Raw genomic sequence first — 19591 nt, 5'->3', positions numbered from 1 at the left:
TCTGAACGCATTTCCTCTTCTGCAAAGTGGGAGCAATAAAAACTCTATCTTCTGGGCTTGGAAGCAAAAAATAAGTTCATCTATGTTAGGGACTTAGAGCAGAGCCTGAGACAGGAAGCACTCCTACCAAGGTGCTGATAGAATTCCTTTTCCCTGCCGGGCGCGGTGGCTCACGCTTGTAATCCCAGCACTTTGGGAGGCCGAGGCAGGCGGATCACGAGGTCAGGAAATCGAGACCACGGTGAAACCCCGTCTCTACTAAAAATACAAAAAAAAAAAAAATTAGCCGGGCGTGGTGGCAGGCGCCTGTAGTCCCAGCTACTCGGAGAGGCTGAGGCAGGAGAATGGCGTGAATCCGGGAGGCGGAGCTTGCAGTGAGCCGAGATTGTGCCACTGCACTCCAGCCTGGGCGACAGAGTGAGGCTCCATCTCAAAAAAAAAAAAAAGAATTCCTTTTCCCTGGAAGTCACCTCAGTCATCCCTCTTAACCCAATACATGAGATGAGGTACAGAGTCCACTGTCTCTGTCACCTGCAAAGGTCAGTTGGGGTCTCCCCTGATCCCTGGGTCCTTCCTGCCTCCCCAGACCTTAGGGTCAGCTCTCATTCCAGTCTCTCCCCACCTCCCAGCCCCCCACCACTCTCAGTAGGCAGCAGCTGGGACAAACTAGAGCACACTTTGAACTGGGCATCCTCCGACCTAAAGTCCAGTCCCAGTTCTGTCCGCAATTTGCTGTGTGACTCTGAGCAAGTTTCTGAACCTTGCTGGGCTAACCCTGAAAGGACTTCCAGCTCAAATATCCCATGGACCTGGCTCCTAGATTTTCCCTCCATAAATGGTAGTGTCCATTGGGCTATATCTTTAGGGCTCACCTGGCCTCAGGGACTGACACACACAGACAGGTAGCCAAGGGAGTCGGGCCCTGGCCTTCTCCCTTCCCTGCCTAGCAGGTGAGGTCCTGACTCAGAAAGACTCCTTGGAATGTGCATAGGTTGCTAGGCCCAAGGGCAATGGTCGTTTGAGCCAAGAAGGAGGCTCCAACCAGGTGGTCGGCCTGAGGGGCAGGATCACTCCCTGCCCCTGGGAGTCAGGTCCTGGGTGCCCATGTTGCACCGCTGCAGTGACCTGCCCAAGCAGGGTTGAGCACTTGGGACTCGAGGGATCCAAGATATCACCCCCAAGGGATCAGAAAGCACTGGCCTTGTAATTGTCCTGAGTGGGTGGGAGCCTAGACTATTATTGGCAGGGGCTTGGGCACCTTGGGGTTCCCTCATCAGGTTGAACCCCATTTCTCCTTCACCATCTAGCCCCACCCCTATCCCAGCATAAGCTGTACATTTAAGGCAGACTCAAATCCACCTCTCCAACCCCACACTCTCTCCCGAGGCCAGCACTCGGTGTCAGAGAAGAGGAAGAGGAGGAGTACATTCAGCCTCTTCTCTGCCCCAGGTAATTTGCATCATAATTGCACATCCCCTCAGTAACCCAGCAGGGTGCCTGTGATTCCTTCCATTTAACAGATGAGAAAACCAAGGCTCAGAGATATTCAATTTGCCCAGGTTTGCACAGCTAGTAGTGGCAGCACTGGGATTCCATTCCAGGTCTGATTGCTAAGCTCTGCCCAGCTCACCGCCACCTGCCTCACAATGTACGAACAGGTGGGCCATATCCAAGATGCCTGAGGGGTGGAGAGAGGTGTGTGGGGAAGAGCCAGACCAGTGCCAAGGGCCCCACTTGTGAAATAAAAGGATTGGACCAGAACCTAAGAAGACCTCACAACCCTGACCCTCTATGATTCAATGACTGGCTGAACTTTTTTTTTTTTTTTAAGATGGAGTCTCACTCTGTCGCCCAGGCTGGAGTGCAAAGGTGAGATCTCAGCTCACTACAACCTCCGTCTCCTGGGTTCAAGCAATTCTCCTGCCTCAGCCTCCCAAGCAGCTGGGATTACAGGCGCCCTCCACTATGCCCAGCTAATTTTTGTATTTTTAGTAGAGACAGGGTTTCACCATGTTGGCCAGGCTTGTCTCGAACTCCTGACCTCATGATTCCTCTGCCTTGGCCTCCCAAAGTACTGGGATTACAGGTGTGAGCCACTGCACCCAGCCAACCTGCTGAACATTTTTGCTGGGATGGCCACAAATTTGCCAGCCTGGATTTACTCAACCTCCCACTGATCTGACCCCACCACCACCATCACCACAGGCAGCACATCCACCCAGTGTCATCTCCAACTCTTCTCATTGCCCCTGAGGCCTCTCTCTGCCTCGCCTCTCATGGGGTACTCATCCCCACTACCCCAGCACTATTTCATCACCATCCCTTACCACCACCCCTGGCCACTCCCTAGCTGGGTGCCTGTCACCTCTTTGAACCTCAGTTTGACCTGTGTATGGGAGAGCAACCGTGTACTAACAGTATCTGCTCAACAGTGTCTGTCTGGGGGTGACTGAGAATTCATGTAAAGAGGTGAACACAGTGTCCGGCACCTAAGTGCCCATTCATTCATTCATCCAATATTCATTGAGAATCAACGCCAAGCCAGACCAGTGCCAGCAACTTGGGATACAGCATTGGAAAGGATTGACAGGGTCCCTGTTCTCACTAGCCTCTGTTTGGGAGGTGTGGGGAACAGCCAATAAACAAACAAAGGATATCAACTCAATCACAACTTGGGATACGTGTTATGACAAAAATAAACAGTGTCATCGTGTGACCCGGCAAGGAGGGTGGGAGGTGGTAAGGACACCACATACCATTTTGCAGGTTGTGCCCTGCATGGGTGGGTCCATTTAAGACAACTGGGAGGAACAGCTGGAGTCCAGCCCATTCAGGCCACAAAGCCATGTGCCTGCCACAGGTCTGCGTCCATCCAAAGCCAAAGAGCATCTTGGTCTAAGTTGTCTGCACAAAAGGGCATCATTTTCTAATTCTCACAAGGAGGCTGTTTATGCCAGCAGAGACCCTGGGTGAAGCCTACACAGAGTGGGCTGGGCTCCCTGCCGCTTGACTGCATCATCCCCAGCCCTGAATTGGCTTGTTGGGCTGTCTCAAGAACGTCATCTCAGGGCTTGGAATGCTCTATGAACTCCTGCTGCCTCTAGACAAAGCCCCCTCTCCTTCAGGGCACTAGATGCCCTCCAGTATCACCTGCAGTTCCCGTCACCTCTCAGTCTTCACCACTCAAGCCCAATCATGTGGCCAGGCCATCACTCTCCCACTCTCCTCCTGGAAGGTCTAGTGCCTGTTCACTCCCTACTTCAGTCCTGCCTTCCCTGGCCCTCTCCCACCATGATGATGCCCCTGCTCCATGCACAGCTGCAATTCTGACTCCCTGCTGCACTTGGCAGACAGATCTTATTAACTGTCCTCATCTGCTTCTAGGTTGGGGGTCCCCCAGGCCTGGAACATAGTAGATGCTCAACAAAAGGGATGGGACATCCTGGTTGCTGAGATTGGTGCCCTTTGGTCTCTGATGCTGGGAGAAGGAAAAAGTCAACTGTCTTTCATCATAGCTCCTGCCAGTTGCAGCTGGGAGGATGCCCGGAAGGTGAAGTGGGAAAACCACAGCAGAATGAGCCAGACCCGGGTTCGAAAGCACGGTCCACCACTTACCACTGAGCAGTCACGGGCTAGTCACATTGACTTCCTGTCCCTCAGTTTTTCTACCGGTAGATTATCCTCACAGGAGGGTCATGAGTTAGATGTGATATATACTAGGCATTCAGTGCCTAGTAGGCACTCAAAGAGGAGTAAAGCACCCATGATAATTATGTGTATTATTAATGTAACAGGACATACAGCAATACGCAGTATTTTTACCAACTGGCACCAGAATTCCTTTAAAGAACAACTGCAATCTTTTAAAAGAAAAATGTTTAAGGTTGCAAGGTTAGGATCTGACATTATGGGATAGAGAGGTACAATTAAATAGAATGAGAGAGAGAATTTCTTCAGAGCAAACTGATTTGTTCTGTTAAGGAAGTGAACAGTTATTTGAGGATTGGAGAAGGATCTAGCAAGTGGGCAAAAGGGGAGAACAAAGAGGAGAGATGGACAGGGTTTAGGGAAGTGGCTAAACAGCAGGGTGGGAGGCTGGCCCCAAACTGTGAAAAAGCCAAGGAACCGTTTAAGAACAGAGATCTCTAATAGCAAAGTATAAAGTGCGCATCTCTAATGTAAATCCCCCCTGCTCCTCTGATCCTCAGTAAAACCTCCTATGTCCCAGAAAGCTTCGTGGTGGGAGGTTTCTGTGTGTGCCTGTGGATGTGGATGTGTGTGTCAAGCCAGAAGGATAGATTTAAAGTGTATGTCTGAACCAGGGTGAGAGAGAACTAGGGTAATGGGAAGACCCATAAAAGCAATGCAAGGCCTTTAGAGGGTCCACGGGAAAACACAAGCCCGTCCCAGGCTCTCAACCCTGGAGAGACTGGGGGAGAGCAGGGGCTGCGGTTCCCACTGCCTGTGGGATTTCCTTCTGGTGCATTCTACCTGAATCTCCCAAGAACAGACTACGATCTTGAATGGTGAGTGTTCAATTAATTTAAAAAGCAATTTTGTTTTGGCACCAGGAAGGACTAGTGCTATGTGTCTGGAAGAATGGGATACTCGTGCCCTTTCACACTCCTTTGCCCAGAACCCCAAGGGAGGAGGATGGAGGTGCCCTGCAGTCTCTATGGCAGCCACCCCCTCACCTGCCAGGGGTAGACCTCCCTCTTGGTGCAGGTGCTGTGGTCACAGTCGAGGAGGCTGTGCAGGGCGTGGGCCACGGCGTAGACCGCAGAGTACACGCTGTAGACGACACGCTCCCCAGAGAGCCTGAGAACGGTGTTGAAGGACAAGGTGGCGTTCAGGCAGTCGTCGCACTCCTGGTTGCAGGTAGACCTCTGGCTGGTCCTGCTGAGGGGTGGTGGCCCAGCCTGTTGGCCCCGCTCGCGGAACTCACTGAAGCCCGGGATGGGCACGCTCTGGATGGTGATGCCCAGGAAGGTGCCCATGTGGCGCAGCTCCGTGAGGTTGTGCAGGACCGGGTCGATGGCCCAGGACTCGGAGGCGATCCACACAGCACCCGTGAAGTTCTGGCGCAGCACCTCATTGAAGAAGTCATACAGGGTCAGGTCAGGCGAGAACACAACCACAACGCGTGCTGTGCTCTGCTGCAGCTTGTCCACGATGGTCACCAGGCGCTGGCGCTCATCTGACGTCATGTTCTGGTTGGGCTGCAGTGTGGGCAGCGTCTCCTGGAAGGCGATGCAGATGTCACGCCGGGCCAGGCGCTCGCCAAGCAGCTGGCCATTGTCGCGGCCATAGGTGTCGCTGCTCACCAGCACAATGATCCAGTTCCAGCGGAAGTGCAGCATCAGCTGCACCATGGCCTCGATGTGGTGGTCGGCGCTGGGTGTGGTGCGCAGCAAAGCTGGGAAGCGCGCCTTGTCTCGCAGCTCATCGCCGATGGCGCTGTAGGTGATCTGCAAGGGGAAGGGCCGTGGCATGAGTGAGGGCTCCACTGGGTGCTCTGCCCCCACCCCAGGGCTCTATCCACCGTCATCATTTGGGAAGCACCTAGTGCAAGCCACCCCAGGGGTAGGTGGTTTACACCACCGTCAATCGTCATGGTCCCCAGGTAGCCCCATGCAATAAGAACCTACTGTGTGCCAGGCCCCAGGCCAGGTGCCTTATCTCAGCCTCATCATGATTATTGAGCACCTACTGTGTACCACGCCCTGGGCCAAGCCACATACACCATCATCCTCATGGTCATCAGCACACTGGCTTTTATTGAGAACCACTTCCTGGGCTAGGTGAATGGCATAGCCATCATCCCCATCATCTAGAAACTCTTACTGAGCACAGCACTTTCCTCCTCCCCCTCATCACCATCAGGCTCATCAACTAGCCACATTTCTTCCCTCCACCTCCAGGGCTCCATGGTTTTCTTCCCAACTCACTGGGTATTCCATCTCCTTTCCTGGTTCCTTCTCTTCTCTATGACCTCTTAACCTTGGAGGACCCTGGGCTCGGGCCTCAGTCCCTGCCTTTTCTCCAGCTGCTCTCCCCCTCCCTTGGTGGTCCCATCCAGCCTCATGGCTTTATATCCCATTTCCATGCCAACAACTCCCAGTGGATAGCCCTGGCCTGGACTTCTCTCCTGAACTTCAGATGCATACCACAACTGCCTGCCTGACATCTCAATCTTCACAAATCGAAACCGAACCCTTGTTCTCCTCTGAGCCTGTTCCATCCACACCTTCCCCCATCTTGGTTGATGATGAATCCATCATTCCAGTGACTCACGGCAAAAACTCTGGAGTCGTCCTTGACTCTTCCTTTGCACACAGGTCACACTGGATCCATCAGCAAATCCTCTTGGCTCTACCTTTAAAATGTATCCATCCAGTGCCCACCAGCTCCCTGCTCCTTCCTGTCTAGCCACCATCATCCCCGGCCTGCACTGCAGCATTACCCACCCACCTTTCCCCTATAGTCTACACTTAACATGGCAGCCCGGTGACCCTGCCCACACACATGCCAGCTCACTTTACTCCTCTTCTCAGAACTCCTCAACTGCTCTTAATGTCACTCAGGAAAAGCCAGTCCTTGAATGGCCCCTGAGGGCTCCATCATTTATCTGCACAGCTCTCGCCTGTCTGATTTCATCTCCTTCCCCTCTCCCTCTGGCTCCAGTTCTGCTCATCTAGTTCCACAAACATACCAGGCACCTCCTGGCCTTGGCACTTGCTAACCCCTCTTCCTGGAATGTTCTTCTCCTAGGTCCCTCATGGCTCCCTCACTCCTTCACCTCTCTCAAGTCTTTGCCCAATTGTCAGTGAGACCCACCTGGCCACCCTGTTGAAAACTGCAATCTCCCTCTACCAACTCCTCCTTTCCACTGATATGCCAGAGCCCCCCTACCCTGCCCACATTTTTATTTTATTCATTGCACTTCTCACCTCTAACATCCTGCATCACCTATTGTTTACACTTATTTTCTGTCTCTCTCCACTAGAAGAGAAGCTCCATGAGGTCGGTGATTTCTATGTTGTTGCCAGCTGTATCCCAGCACCTACAACAGTACCTGGCACACAGTAGGTGCTCAATAAATATCTGTTACATGAATGAATGAGTTCAGTCCTCAGCTAGATGCCTCACGTAAAAGTACTAACATTAAACAGTAACAATCACAATATTTGTGACTACCTACTGTGTGCCAAGTCTTTTGCTAGCTGATCTTTAATGAATATATAGCCTGTACCAGTACTGCACTTGGCACTTTCAATCATGATTATGATAATAGTTACAATAATAGTAGTAATACAAATCACCCCTTTGTGAGGACCTACTATGAGGCAGACCTTGTGCTAGGCAGCTGTACAGAATAATACTAAGCACTTTCAGTTTTTATTGCTGTGCAAGATGCTTTATAAAACATTATTTACTACCTACTGTGTGCCAGAAATTTACACAGGTTGAACAGTAATCTTCAGACAGTCCTGGGATGGAACGCTTATCATCCCACTTTACAGGTGAGGAAACTGAGGCCTAGAAGAGTTAAGAGATTTGCCAAAGGCTTCACTGTGGCCAAGACTCAGTGCCAAGTTGCACAACCAGATCTGCCCACTTCCAAAGCCTGAGCCCTTACTCCATAAGCTGGGCTGCCTTCTCAAGATTTGGGCTGATGTCCTGACCCTGCTTCTGGTCCTATCATCACCTCCCATGATTGATGGAGGAAGTGGCTTCTGAGGCCTCTAGACAGCCATTCCTCTGCTCCTCCCCAGGTCCTTCTCCAGGGCCCAGGGGCCTCACCTGTGGAAGGAGAAAGAGGGAGAGGAAGTTGGCCACAGTCATGACAGACTCGGAGTTGTCAGGGCCAATGACAGCCACCACACGGGAACTGTAGTTACTGTAGTCCTCTTGGATGGGAAGGAGGTTGTCCTCATGTGCCAGGAAGTAGAGCACCGGCTGGACATTGTTGGAGATGTAGCACACATCCACTATCTCATAGCCCAGCAGCACACCAGGCAGCAGGTTGCTGTCATTGTTGATCTCCTCCACCGCGAAGCGCATGGCCTGCATGAGGTTGTAGCCTATCACCTTCACTTCATACCTGGAGGGGCCACAGCATCATGAGGTGGAAGCAGATCCAGAACGAGGAAGGAAGGGATAAGGGAACCAGCCCACTCCTCCTTCCTGCCACAGGAAAGCCAAGGCATTGCCTGAGAAGAGCCACTCCAGAAGACTCGGGCATTGTCACCATGTCATTGTCACCATACCACATCTCTAGGGTCACCATTGTCCATATGGAGACCACTGATACTGTTATCCATGTGGGCATCATCACTACTATCCCTGTAACCTCCATCACCACTCTACCAATGTCCACCAATGTGACCATCATTATCCACTAAAACTTCCATCATCACCATCACCACTGTCACCATCATCACCCACTATCCATATTACCAATATCACCACCAGGGCCATCACTGTCACCACAACCTTGTGACCATCATCACCACCATCATCACCATCACCACCATCACTATCAGCACCACCATTATCACCACCATCATCACCACCATCACCACCACCAACATCATCATCACTACCATCACCAATGCCATCAGTAACACCCTCACCACCGTCACCATTATCAGCACCATCATTATCAGCATCACCATCATCACCACCCCCATCACCATCATCACTACCATCACCAACGCCATCACTAACACCATCAGCACCATCATCAGCATCACTATGATCACCACCATCACCAACACCATCACTAACACCGTCACCAGCACCACTACCATTGCCATCATCACCAACACCATCACCACCATCAGCACCATCATCAGCATCACTATCATCAGCACCAACACCATCATCACTACCATCACCATCATCACCAACACTATCATTAAAACCATCACCATCATCAACGCAACCATCACCGTTATCACTACCAGCACTATCATTACCCAGGCTATTACCACCACCGCTGCCATCATCATCACTGCCATCACCATCATCACCACCACTACCACCATCATCATCATCACCATCACCATCATACTTTTTATCATTGTCATCATCACCAGTATTACTGTTATCAACATTATCAGCATCACCACCATTACTTTCATCACAACTATCACCATCATTATACACCCCACCATGATCACAAGCATTAGAAAACCCAGCATTATGCCTGGTGCCATCACCTTCACCATTCTCAAGCCAGCATATAATCTTCCCCAATGTCATAAATGATGCATTTCTTACAGTCAACCCTTAATCATCTTTTGCACTGTCCTACCTTTCTCCTTGTCTCCCACAATACCTTCACCCTCTCTGCAAGAGGTCACTCTTTTTTAGTCCCAGGCTGGCTCCATGTCCTACGTGCTTGCATGCAGATGCACACAGCCCCCACAATCTCCAAGTGATGCTGCCATCCGAAGGGGCTCAGGGAGGAGGTGGGGGAAGAGGAACTTCCCTCTAGGCCCAAAAGCACCCCTACCCCCCACAGAACCTGCTACAGGAAAATCACATTCTGCCTCCCAAAGGTCTTCAGAATGGGCTTTGACATGGACCCATTGGGAGTCCCCCAGTTGCCAAAGTGGGTGGGAGCAGTCTTGATGGCCTCTAAGAGCCCTCTAGGCTCAAACATTCTGTAACTCTATTTTAAAAAAATGGCACTGAGATGACCCAAGTCTCAGTGTTTCAGAGCACAGTCGCCAAAGATTTTGGTAACCCGTATTATATGGGACCTCCCTGTGGGCTGGGGCATGGATCCAGAATAAGGGGGTTGGTAATGAATGGGGAGGAGTGCTCTAAGCCCTTGGTCCTGGCCTGGCTCCCAAGGACCCACAGGACCAGGCCTGGCCTCCCACCCCATCCCCACTGCCACTTCCAGCCCCACACTGGAGACTCACTCCTTGCACATGGGCACCTGCAGGAAGTTAAGGTGAACAATGCCCTTCATGTTGGCGTGGAGGGAGAAGAGGCCACCCAGGAGGTAATCCCCAGGCAGGTAGAAGTCCGAGTTCTCAGCTGACTCAGACAGGATCCGTAGCAGGAAGAACAGGGAGCAGATGGTCGTTGCTCTGGGCCCCATGGCTGGGAAGTGATGGTCTCAGGAGGTAGTCCTGCCTAACTGGAGAATCGGTGGCTTGACACCAGGGTATTTGCACAGACATTTACATAGCAATGGTCCTGCCACTGACTGTGGGGCACCTGGAGCAGGTGGAGAGGTTTGGGGGCCCAGAGGGAGGAAAGGAGGCTGGAATTATGATGATTCTTTCTTAGAGCATAGAGGGGCTAGGTGGTTTGGGGGATCCCTATTTGGAAAGAGAGAGCATCCTGATAACTTGGCCATGCCCTGGCCTTCTGCCGCTTGTCCAAGGACAAGTCTCATCTTCCTGACATTTCAAATATTTCAGGAGTAAAGGACATAAGTGCTATCAGGAAACAGAGTACTGTGGCCAAAAGAGCCCAAGCTCTAGAGTCCGGCCAAGTCAGGCCAGGCATGTAGTGATGTATAGGTGTTGAGAAAGTGGTAGCCATTGTCAATAAGAACCAGGCATCATGCTGGTGTTTGCGGTTCATCATCTCATACAATGGTTGCAGTAACCGGGACCATTACTAACCCCATTTCAAAGATGAAGAAATGGAGGCACTGAAAAATTAAGAAATCCAGCCTGGGCTGCCTGATTAGCAGAGCTGAGATTCAAACTACATGGTCTGACTCTGGGGCTGGGTCCTTCATCACTACATCACATTACATCACAAAATTAGTGCTTTTGATTAAAACAAAACAAAACAAAACAAAAAACAGCAGTGGCAAAGAGGATGGGGGAAGGAGTGAGGGAGGGGCCGTCTCACTCCCTCTGAAGGCTGCCATCAGTCAGCCTAGCAACACACGCTCTGGGTCCCCGACTCCTTGGACCCCACACCAAAGGGCAGGGTTGTTGGCAAAACAGAAAGTTGAAAATTCCTAAATTCAAAGGTGAATATCCCCAAGGAGTCAGAGGCAGGGAGGTGGCTCCGGTGAATTAGGGACCCATTTGAATCAGAGACCCTTGTCCAATTAGTGCTGTTTTGCTCCTTTCCAGCCCTACCAACATGTGGCCGAGCCTTAGGGAACCTGCCACACACCATGTGGCTGGAATGGGTCTGTCACAGGCACACACCCGGCTGCTGCACTCCAGGGTTCTGATGGGCAGAGGCTTCAAGGTACAAAAAGGTGATCAAAAACCCCATGCTCAGCTGGGCACAGTGGCTTACGCCTGTAATCCCAGCACTTTGGTAGGCGGAGACAGGAAGATCATCTGAGCTCAAGAGTTTGAGACCGCCCTGGGCAACGTGGTGAAACCCAGTCTCTACTAAAAACACAAAAAATTAGCTGAGTATGGTGGCACACACCTGTAATCCCAGCTACTTGAGAGGCTGAGGCATGAGAATCGAGAATTGCTTGAGTCTAGGAAGCAGAGGTTGCAGTGAGCCGAGATTGTGCCACTGCACTCCAGCTTGGGCTACAGAGTGAGACTCCATCTCAAAAAAAAACAAAAACAAAAACAAAAACAAATAAAAACATGCCCTTTCCTGCCCCATCCCCAGCCAAGCCCTGCTCCTCCTTCAGGGCCCAGTCTGAGCTTCCCTTCCTCCTAGGAACCACTCCTGTCCCCAGTTCAAGGGAACCTCCCCCGCTCTGAGCAGCGACAAGCCTCCTGTCTGCATCGTCGCTGGGCACTAGCTACCAGCCTCACATTGTTAACCGGATCCTGCTGTGTGTCCACTCTACTTGGGGAACCTTGAAACCACGTGACTTGGACCCACCTGGATTTGACATCAGCTGTTTGCTGGATGAGCACCGGCAGGTTCCTTAATCTCTCTGAGGCTCTGTTTCTTCCCCACTGAAACAAGGATAACAATTCCAGCCTCATGGACTTGGTGTGGGAATTAAGTTAAATAAAACTGGGGGGTGTGGAGCAGGCTTGGAGAAAGGTGAGTTTGCCACAATGCGAGGTTGTTTCTTTTTACAATGAAATCAACTGCCGCAAGGGGCACCGTGGGCTCCGGGACCAGCTGAAAGTGCCCCTTTGTGTCCCAAAGCCTCTCAAAGTTACCCTGAAGGATGTTGGATGTCTTTAGCCACCGCAGAGCCAAAGTGGCGCCCCCTCCCCTGCCCCTGACCTCTCCTGGGACGAGGTCATCCCGTGGGCCTGTAAGCCAACAGGGGGAGGCCTCCTGGTGCTGCAGGAATAGGCAGAATTGGCTGTGTGATCTGGGCTTGTTCCTGCCCCTCTCTGGGCCTGTGTAAACCAGTGGATGGGAGGGGGGGACTCATAAGATAAAAGGAAGCACCCTGCAAGCGGTGTTTGGAGGTGCGGGTTCTGGGCCCGACTCTCCTCTCTCTGGGTCTCAGTTTCTTCATCTGTACAGTGGGGAGCCCCTCTTTGCACTGCCTGTGTCTGCCTCCATGTCAGCTGGCCCAAAACCCCAGCGCTGACCCACCGCTGCCCCATGGGTTCTCTCCATGCCCTCCCACTTTCCATGCCACACCCCCCGTAGACCCTCATAACTCCCTTTCTGCACCTCTCCATCTGCCCCACACTGACTGTTTAAAACCCCAAACCACAGCTGTCAGCTAATCACTCCTCTGCTCTAATACCCCCCGGGGCTCCCCGTCACCAGCTGGATCAAGTCTGAGCTCCTTGTCCTGGCATTTGAGGCCTCCCCAGCCCGGCCCCAGCTCACTCATCCTCCCTTTCCTGGCCTTTCCAGCCTGGTCTCTCCTGCACCACGTGCCCCAAACCACAGCCACTCTGGCCTCCTTGGGTCTGGGTCCCTGAAGGATCTTCCTGGGATAGCATTCTAGGGATCTGCAAGACCATAGATGCCTGCCCTGCCAAATACCTAGGGGTTTATGAGTGGGTCGTAACAACAAATAGCGCCTTTCCCAGAGTGTGATTTATTGTTTCTGTTTTTTAGAGACAGGGTCTCTCTGTGTCACCCAGGCTGGAGTGCAGTGGCATGATCAAAACTCACTGCAGCCTCGACCTTCTGGGCTCAAGTGATCCTCCCACCTCAGCCTCACGAGTAGCTAGGACTACAGGCACGTGCCACCACACCCAGCTAAGCTTTTTAAATTTTTTGTAGAGATGGGGTCTCTTTATGTTGCCCAGAATGGTCGTGAACTCATGGCCTCAAACGGTCCTCCCTCCTCTGACTGCAGAAGTGCTGGGATGACAGGTATAAATCACCATGCCTGGTGTGTATTAAATCCACCCAGAGTCTACTAAATGCCAGGCATTGTGCCAAGCATTTTATATACATTATCATTTAATTCGTACAACTCCCCTTCAAAGTAGCCATTTTTACTAGCATTTTGAAGATGAGGAAACTGAGGCTCAAAGAGGCTAAGCAACTTTCCAGAAGTCACAAAGCTACTAGGTGGTGAAGCCAGAATGTAAATCCAGGCTGCCCAAGCTCTTAGTGCCTGTGCTAAGTGTGTTCTGCCTACAGAAGCTGTCACTGCACCTCCTGCCATGGGGGTTCTGGGACGGCCCTGCCCTCCCTCAACTCAGGTCCCACCCCAGGTGTTGGGGAAGGATTCGTTCCTGGTGCAGCCATAAGAAGGCACATATGACTGCACATGTCAGTTCTGAATTGGGGAATAAAGAGTCCAGGAGGCACTGGGATGTTCTGGAGACTTCTAGAAAAGCCACATTATTTGGCAAAGCTTACGGGTGGGGGTATGCCAGAGAGAGAGAGAGAGAGCATCTAAGTTAACTGGGAACCCCAGGATGGAGCCCTGGTCTCAGGGCACCCCCCCCCCCCCCCCCCGCCCCTGACCACTCCTGGGGCAGGGCCATCCCGTGGGCCTTTAAGTCAACAGGGGGAGGCCTCCTGGTTCTGCAGGAAGAGGCAGAATTGGCTGTGTGATCAGGGCCTGTCCCTGCCCCTCTTTGGGTAAACCAGTGGATGGGAGGTGGGGACTCATAAAACAAAAGGAAGCACCCTGCATGGGGTGTTGGGACGTATGGGCTCTGGGCCTGCCTCTTCCTTCTCTGGGTCTCAGTTTCCTCATCTATAGAGTGGGGAGGCCCTCTTTGCCCTCTTTGCACTGTCTTCATCTGCCTCCATGTCAGTCGGCCCAAAGCCCCAGTCTCAGGGTTTGGGACGGGGAGGGTGGTAGAGAGCAAGAATGGTTAAGCAAGCTGTTTATTCGGTGGGAACCGGCTGAGCCCACTGTGTGGCAGGGTTTACCATCCGGAGACAGAAACCAGGGCCCGGGTGAGGGCAGTGCACACTGGCAGACAGCGGGGAACCAGGCCCATCCGCAGTGTGATGTATTGTGTCAGAGCTGAGAGAGCCTATGGAGACCCACAAACCCACCGAGTATACAGACAGGGAAACTGAGGCCTGGAGAGGGGCAGTCACCCAAGTCCAGAAAGGCACATTGACTTTCAGGACCAAGTCCAGAAAGGCAGATTTCTTTCAGGAACAAGGGGCTAAGGCTGGGATTTGAGCCCTCTGCTCTAATAAAGTCAATCAAAAGTACATCAGGACAGTGTGTGATGCCACCGGGATAGAGTAAAGAGGAAGGAAGGCATCAACCAGCCAAGAGCTCCTTGGGGGAGGCAGGGTCTGTGCCATGAAACATGGGCAATGATGGTGATAGTGAGCACGAGCGATTTCTGTTGTTAACGTGATTTGAGTGCCCACTGACCGACAGGTGCTGCCCTGAGTCCTTGCCATGCCCCGCCATTCTGTTTTATTCTACTTTTTTTTTTTTTTGAGAAGGAGTCTTGCTCTGTCACCCAGGCTGGAGTGCAGTGGCGTGATCTCGGCTCACTGCAACCTCCGCCTCCCGGGTTCAAGCGATTTTCGTGCCTCAGCCTCCTGAGTAGCTGGGATTACAGGCACATGCCATCACGCCTAGCTGATTTTTATATTTTTAGTAGAGATGGGGTTTCGCCATATTGGTCAGGCTGGTCTCAAACTCCTGACCTCAGGTGATCCACACGCCTTGGCCTCCCAAAGTGCTGGGAATACAGGCGTGAGCCACTGCGCCTGGCCTATTCTACCTTTTAAGGTGCTACTATCTCCTCATTTTGCAGGAGAGAAGATTGAGGTTCAGTGAGGACGAGTAACTTATTCGAAAGCACATAGCAAGTATGTGGATTGGAACAACCCAGCACCCTAATGGGGACTAACGGGAGTGGTAGAGACTCAGCGGCTCCAACGAGGAAGAGATAATGGGGGTCCCATCGACAGGGAGAGCTTTTTAGAGCGGGCTGCCAGTATGGATAGATGATGTCTCTGAAGACCGAAATCTGAAGGCGCACTGGATGGAGAGTCAAAATCCTGGTCCAGCTCTGCCCCAACTTGCAATGCTGCCCTTGAGCAAGTCACTTCCGTTCTCTGGGCCTCATCCTCCCATCTGTAAAATGGACTCAGTGCTTCTTAATGGTTTTGAGATGAGCATCCTTTTGAGATTCTGACGAAAGCCCTGCACGCCAACACACCCCCAACAAACGCAGCCATGCACCCACATCCGGGGCATTGCCAGCCCTTGAGGCTCATCTGAGAACTCTGGACTGAGATGATCTGCAAGGTCCCCTCAGGCCCTGACGTTATCTAGGAGGGGCAAGCGGACGCCGTCCAGAGCACTGGCTTCCCTGAGGACAGATGCCTGGGAATGCCGTCACTGGGATTCTCCTTCAGTGCCGCACACACAGCACATGCCCCCGCGTGGCTGGACACAGCGCAGGCCAGCCCCAGCCATCACCCTCACCGCCTGGTCCAGGGCCTGCGGTCCCCATGCTCATACCTCTGTGGCTGCCAAGGTGACCACTAGCCATGACAGACTTATGCAAAGTCCACAGGGGAAGCAGAGAAGGGTGAGCAATGGAAACAGCCAGCCAGGAGCTGCCCATTTGCCTTGGCATCTGCTTCCCCTGAGGTGCACGGAAAGGAAATGGGCATGTCGGCTGGAAGGGACTGCCCTGAAAGCCCTTCCTCCCCCTGCTCTGTGGTTGGATGGGGGCTGGGGCACAGGGGGAGCCCCCAAGAGGATCCTGACCCTAGGGACTGGGGGATACATCAGCTGCTGCCCCTGCCCCACCCTCTGATCTGTCTCTGTCTCTCTACTTGCATATCTCTCTATTCGCTCCTGTCTCCTCCTTCCCCACCCGCCATTCTCTCTCCCTCTTTCTCACCAGCACTCCATACTCCAGGACAAAACTGGGCCGCTAGAAACCCACTTCCAGTCTGGCTTATGTTGGGGAGGGGGTGGGCATGCAGGGCCACCCCAAGAAAGTTCTGGGAGACGGGCAGTTCCTAAGCCAACCCACTTAGTTCAGAAGCACCTCAGAGGAGGGTTCCTGGGAAGGCCTCAAAGCCAGTTCTCAGAGGGCCCAGCCTCATCAGCACTCCTCACCCGACCCCTCTGAGACAAGAAGTCCAAGGAGTGGTGTGGACTCCTAAAGCTGGGAAGCCAGGGATCGGCTAAGACCTGAGGAAGGGACTCTGCTGTGGCTGGGATACTCTTTCGCACCCAGGGATCCACTCAAGCCTCCTCACCAAACTTTGCTGAGTGATGGTGAGCAGGTTGCCTCTCAACCAGAAAAAGAGCTGGAGGTCTCAAATGACCACAAGCTCAATAAGAGCCAAAAGGGTAATAGTGACTAAAGCCTAAAGGAAAGGAAACAGCTTTTATGGAGCCTCTGCGATGCTTTCAAACATCACCGCATCTGCTTTCCAGAATTCTGTGAAGGATTTTGTATCGCCATTGTACAGATGAAGAAACCAGAGCTCAGGAGGTTAAGTGGCTTATCCAAAGTCCCTGGGAACTGACTTTTTTTTTTTTTTTTTTTTTTTTTTTTTTAAAGAGAAAGGATCTTGCTCTCTTGCTCTGTTGCCCAAGCTGGAGTGCAGTGGCGTGATCATGGCTCACTGTAGCTTCAACCTTCTGGATTCAAGAGATCTCTTGCCTCAGCCTCTCAAGTAGCTGGGAGCACAGTCACATGCCAGCATTCCTGGCTAATTTTTAAACTTTTTTGTTTGTTTGTTTGGTAGAAGTCAGGTCTCACTACGTTGCCCAGGCTGGTCTGAAATTCCTGCCCTCAAGTGATCTCCCTCCTCGGCCTCCCAAAGCACTAGGATTATAGGCAAGAACCACCGTGCCCCACCTGAATCCACTTTCATTGCACTCCAGAGCTCTTAATCTTTCCACTGTATTCGTGTAAGCCAAGTGAAATTTAAGGTTATAGCCAAAGGAGCAGATTCTCCAGAACAAGAGAGGTGATCGTCCTGCCGTGTGATGTGGTGATCAGACCTCACATGGGTGCGTGACCTTAACAGTACTGGCTCATGTTGACTGACCTGTTCCTGGCCACCAGGCCCAGCACTAAATCTGTTTTCACGTTTCAGATCATTCAATCCTCCTAACAATGGTAAGGGATGAGTACTATCAACATTATGTGCCCATTTGACAGCAGAGAAGACTGAGGCCCAGAGAGGGGACGTGATTCAGCGAAGGTCACACAGCCTGGATCCCAGTTCAGGATGATTCCAGACTCTACTCCCTGGCATCACCAGAGCAGGTCACTAGGTAGACAAAGATCCAGAAACTACATCCCACAGAGAGTAGCTGAAGGAATAAAAGATGTTCAGCCTGGGAAGGAAGAGACTCAGGGAGATCTTGATGGAAAGTAAAGGGCTGGGATGAGGACGAGGGAGTGGTCCTGTTCTGTGGGGCTCCTGAGGCCCCAGCCTGACCCAAGGGACAGGGGACAACAAGCAGGCTTTGACTCCTCAAAGCTTCCCCACCTGTAAAATGACCACAGGCACCCTCAAACGGTGATTAAATGAGGTTAATATATCAAGCACCTGCTTAGTAAATGATCACCAATAAATGATGCACTCCAGTGCTGATGGCTTCGTGCCTGGCATGGTACTGGCAAAGGTCCCTCAATTTTTTTTTTAATTTTTACTTTTGAGATGGAGTCTCACTCTGTCACCCAGGCTGGAGTGCAATGGCACGATCTCAGATCACTGCAACCTCTGTGTCCCAGGTTCAAGCGATTGTCCTGCCTCAGCCTCCTGTGTAGCTGGGATTACAGGTGCTCACCACCACATCCAGTTAATTTTTGTATTTTTAGTAGACACGGGGTTTCACCGTGTTGGCCAGGCTGGTCTCAAACTCTCGACCTCAAGTGATCCTCCCGCCTCAGCTACCCAAAGTGCTGCAGTTACAGGTGTTGAGCCAGCACGCCCGGCCGGGACCCTCAATTTTAGCCCTAGTAAAAGGCTGGGGTCTATGACTCTCTATGGCTCTTGACTGAGACTCTAATCTGACTCACTGGGGTTCCAGTTCTGGCTCCGCCACGTGCTGTGTGGCCTCTTCCAGGCATTTCCCTCACTGAGCCTCACTCTCCCTCCAGCAATGCCTGCCCCGATGCACATTCTGGAGCAGGTGCCCAACAGAACATCAGCTCCCTCCAACCTCTATGGACCAGATGCTTGGGGGATGAGGGCAACTGCCTGGGCACATAGGGCTGAGGGAAAGCACGGCAAAGGCCTGGAACAGTCTTCTGCTCTACCTTGGGTGCCTGAGGGGCATGTGGTACCTGCTTCATCATCCAGGGGGGCTGACAGCCCCCCGGACACAGAAGGACAAGGCTGGCTGGTTGTGTTCAGAGCCATGACAGCAGCAGTGCCTCCTCCCATCCACGCACAGAACACCTGGAAGGATGGATTCCTGTGAGGGATGAGGACAAGGGGTTGCTGGTATGTTCATCAGAAACAAGTTCTTCTCTTGCCCCTCTCCCTTACTAAGCAGGTCTCTCTTCACCTCTTTAAGCCTCAGTCCTCATCTGTGAAATGGGGCTAAAATACCATTTCACAGGCCGGTGCGGTCCAAGATAATTCGTAGAAACAATTGGCCTATTGATAGGTGCTCATTTAAATCTGGCTTCTCCTCTTTCCTGGGAACGCACATATCTAGGATGAAGAAGTGTTGGGGTTGAAAATTAAAATTTCACATTGATTGGGCACCTCACCCTGGCAGGCCATGGGATGCAGCGTTTCATTTTTAAATATTTCATTTGGTCCTCAGCTCCTGGAGGAGTCTGAAGCTGGGAGGTCAAGGCACAGGAACAAGGGGCTAAGGCTGGGATCTGAGCCCAGCGCCTGTCCAGCTCCAGGGCACCGTGCAGTGGTGGTTATGGCCCGGGGCTTGGGAGTCAGAGGTGTGGGACTAAAACCCAGTTTGTTTATTTCCTACTGGCATGTTAGTTATTTAACCCATTGATGTCAGTTTCCTCCTTTGTAAAATGGAAGTAACAGCACCTACTTTATGAGATTGCCATGAGGATCCGAGGCCATGATGCCCGAAGCATTTAGCCCAATGTCTGGCACACAGCCTGCGTTCAAACAATGGTGGCTCTTGTTATTTACTAATCTGGCCCCTAAACAGAACGCCCAGGAAATAAGACGATGAACGGGGTGGGGACGAACTAGTGAAAATTAAGACTCTCTGGAGAGGGTGGGTCTGCCTCCTGCCACTTCCCCTGACCCCCCT

General features: G+C 52.1%; 1 protein-coding gene across 6 annotated transcripts in view; it reads right to left on the bottom strand.

Moving 5' to 3' along the window:
* TAS1R2 (taste 1 receptor member 2) overlaps positions 1 to 18711 on the bottom strand; it is a 29880-nt gene extending 11169 nt beyond the window's left edge. The window contains exons 1-4 of one of the 6 annotated variants that reach the window (XM_032759119.2): positions 18639 to 18711; positions 11839 to 11915; positions 7804 to 8104; positions 4695 to 5468 (exon numbers count right to left, since the gene is read on the bottom strand). In XM_032759119.2, coding sequence (XP_032615010.1) covers positions 4695 to 5468; positions 7804 to 8104; positions 11839 to 11915; positions 18639 to 18650 — 1164 coding nt within the window. In that variant the 5' untranslated portion in view covers positions 18651 to 18711. The other 5 variants (XM_032759117.2, XM_058443797.1, XM_058443798.1 and 2 more) reach the window with 5 other exon arrangements.
* Between the last annotated feature and the right edge of the window lie 880 nt (positions 18712 to 19591).

Source organism: Hylobates moloch, unplaced genomic scaffold (assembly GCF_009828535.3).
Source record: "Hylobates moloch isolate HMO894 unplaced genomic scaffold, HMol_V3 SCAFFOLD_9, whole genome shotgun sequence".
NCBI lineage: Eukaryota > Metazoa > Chordata > Mammalia > Primates > Hylobatidae > Hylobates > Hylobates moloch.
The sequence above is the reverse complement of the archived record's forward strand: the minus strand, read 5'-3'. Positions and strand labels throughout refer to the sequence as shown.